The sequence below is a fragment of the Babylonia areolata genome, chromosome 2, assembly GCF_041734735.1.
Source record: "Babylonia areolata isolate BAREFJ2019XMU chromosome 2, ASM4173473v1, whole genome shotgun sequence".
Classification (NCBI taxonomy): Eukaryota; Metazoa; Mollusca; class Gastropoda; order Neogastropoda; family Buccinidae; genus Babylonia; species Babylonia areolata.
The window spans coordinates 3,620,055-3,622,554 of record NC_134877.1 but is presented as its reverse complement, the minus strand read 5'-3'; the positions used below and the strand labels follow the sequence as shown (position 1 = coordinate 3,622,554).

At 46.3% G+C, this 2,500-nt stretch overlaps 1 protein-coding gene across 1 annotated transcript in view; it reads left to right on the top strand.

The window, feature by feature from the left end:
• The window catches only part of LOC143295980 (putative sodium-coupled neutral amino acid transporter 11), a 28,447-nt gene that overhangs the window by 19,495 nt on the left and 6,452 nt on the right, over positions 1-2,500 (top strand). The window contains exon 11 of the mRNA XM_076607700.1: positions 476-637. Within this exon, the coding sequence (XP_076463815.1) occupies positions 476-637 (162 nt within the window). The remainder of the gene's footprint in view (positions 1-475; positions 638-2,500) is intronic.

Sequence of the window (2,500 nt, the reverse complement as noted above, 5' to 3'; positions counted from 1 at the left end):
TAGAACAATTGAATCAGTAATTCGTAAATATCTGTGTAACAGTAATTAACAACATGAACACCAATAAAATAAAATAAAAATTCAATATTGGAAGGCTGCGTTTCAGAAACACGCATATTGGGACTATGTAACAGGGATTCAGCAATTTCAATCAACAGTAGTCGGTTGGACATTGTTTCTTTTATGTTTTGTTATAAAAAATGTTCTAACTTTACTTAACTTTGGAAGTAACCTGACAATCATTTGACACTGAAATAGAATATGATTTCGTGTGATATGTTTACCACATATACTATAAAAAACGTTCTTGTTAAACTTTGTCTTGAAAGCGTTCAGTCTTATTCACACACACACACGCACGCACACGCACACACACACACACCAGAATCCACCCCCCCCCCCCCCCCACCCCGAAAAAAATAAAAAGAAAAAGAATATCCGCTTGTGTCTGTGGGTGGGTGGGGGGTGGGTGCAGCGTTCATGTGTCACCACAACACACTGCTGGTGCACTCCTCCATGGAGAAGCCGACCCAGAGGCGGTGGAACCTGGTGGTGCACGTCAGCGTCATGTTCGCCGTCTTCATGTGTCTTCTGACTGGGGTCATGGGCTACATCTCCTTCACAGGCAACACCCAAGGTAGGTTAACTCACTCGGTACGGCCAGTCCTCTCTTCTCCTCTACACAGACCCCTCGGATGTCCAGTGGGTGTCTGAATGACCCAACCTTTAGCTTCCGTCGTCAGAACTGTGGTATTCTTTGTCAACATTCACCTCTTCAGTATAAGAGCCTTCCGCTTGCAATATTTTGATGGTGGTAATTGGGGTGAAACGCTGTTAATGTCGTCTCTTTCGCCGTTCGTATGGAGAGAGTTAATTGTTGTTGGTAGTGGTGGTGGTGTTGTTTTTGTTGTTTGTTTTTTTGTTTGTTTGTTGTTGTTTTTTCTTCTTCTCATTCTTTGTTCGTGTGCTGCAACTCCCACGTTCACTCGTATGTACACGAGTGGGCTTTTACGTGTATGACCGTTTTTACCCCGCCATGTAGGCAGCCATACTCCATTTTTCGGGGGGTCGCATGATGGGTATGTTCTTGTTTCTATAACCCACCGAACGCTGACATAGATCACAGGTTCTTTAACGTTCAGATTTGATCTTCTGCTTGCGTATCCACGCGAAGAGGGCTGAGGCACAAGCAGGTCTGCACATATGTTGAGCTGGGAGATCCGGGAAAAAAAAAAAAAAAAATGTCCACCCTTTACCCACCAGGCGCCGTCACCGAGATTCGAACTCGGGACCCTCAGATTGAAAGTCCAACGGTTTAGACACTCGGTTGTTGAGGCCGTCGTGTTATTGTTTGTTTGTTTTACCGTTTCCTATGGTGTGCACGAAACGCTCCGCGTGAGCTCTGTGTGGAGTGAGGAAGAGGTAGTCGTCCATCCGTCTGATCAGCAGCTCATCCTTGTAAACCGACAGGTGAGTGTTCTCCAGGTGGACCAGGTAAATCCTGACCAACAGTGTGGGAGAAGCTGGTAGAGTGGTTAAGGTGCTTGTCTGCCTAATACAGTGTCCGTAATGATCTGGGTTCCATTCCCGCCGCTCTCGCCCTTTCTCCCAGCTGAGTTGGAATTGAAAATCAGACTGAGGGTGTAGTCATTCGGATGAGGCGATAAAACCCAGTCCCCGTGTGGAGCAGGCACTTGGCGCACTGGATAAAGATCCCATGGCAACAAAAATGTTGTCCTCTAGCAAAGTTCTGCAGAAGAAATCCACTCTGATAGGTATAGAAATGTGACCAAGCTCGCTATGCTTGCTCCAAAACTGCTCACACACAAGCTACAGCAGACGACGTTTTCCCTCCTTTTTATCTTCTCTTAGTTCGTCTCCTTCATGTTCTTAGTTTTCTCTACACAACTATTGTAAATAAAACAATAGAAAAACCCATTTGTGACTGGCCTCTTATGTGTTCCTGGCCTGTGCGTGGGAATTCTCATCTATCCTTTCAATTAATCATATTTAGTTAAGTCTTTTTGTGCCGTACCCTTGAATAACCACTCGGTACACGGCTACAGAAATATCTATATCCCGAATTCGAGCATCTTTACTGACGAATTAACCCCCCCCCCCCCACGACACTGACCCCCCCCCCCCCCACGCCCCTTCCTCCCGCCCCTCACCCACACAGTGGTGATGAAAATGACGACGACGATGATGGTGGTGGTGATAGTGGTAGCATCAGTGGTGGTGGTGGTGGTGGTGACGATGACTACGATGATTTGCTGCTGCTGCTGATGATGATGATGATGCCGACGACGAGGACGACGATGGTGATGACAAGAAAAAGAAAAGTTATTGATTATCAAACTGGCATAGTGATGCTCGCTACAATTATGAAGATGAAGATCTTTGTCCTCACCTTGTACAATACCTCGTTCGAACTCATCAACAGCATTATGCAGACCAGAAAAAAAAAAAGGGGGGGGGGGGGGGGGGGGGGGGGAATGAT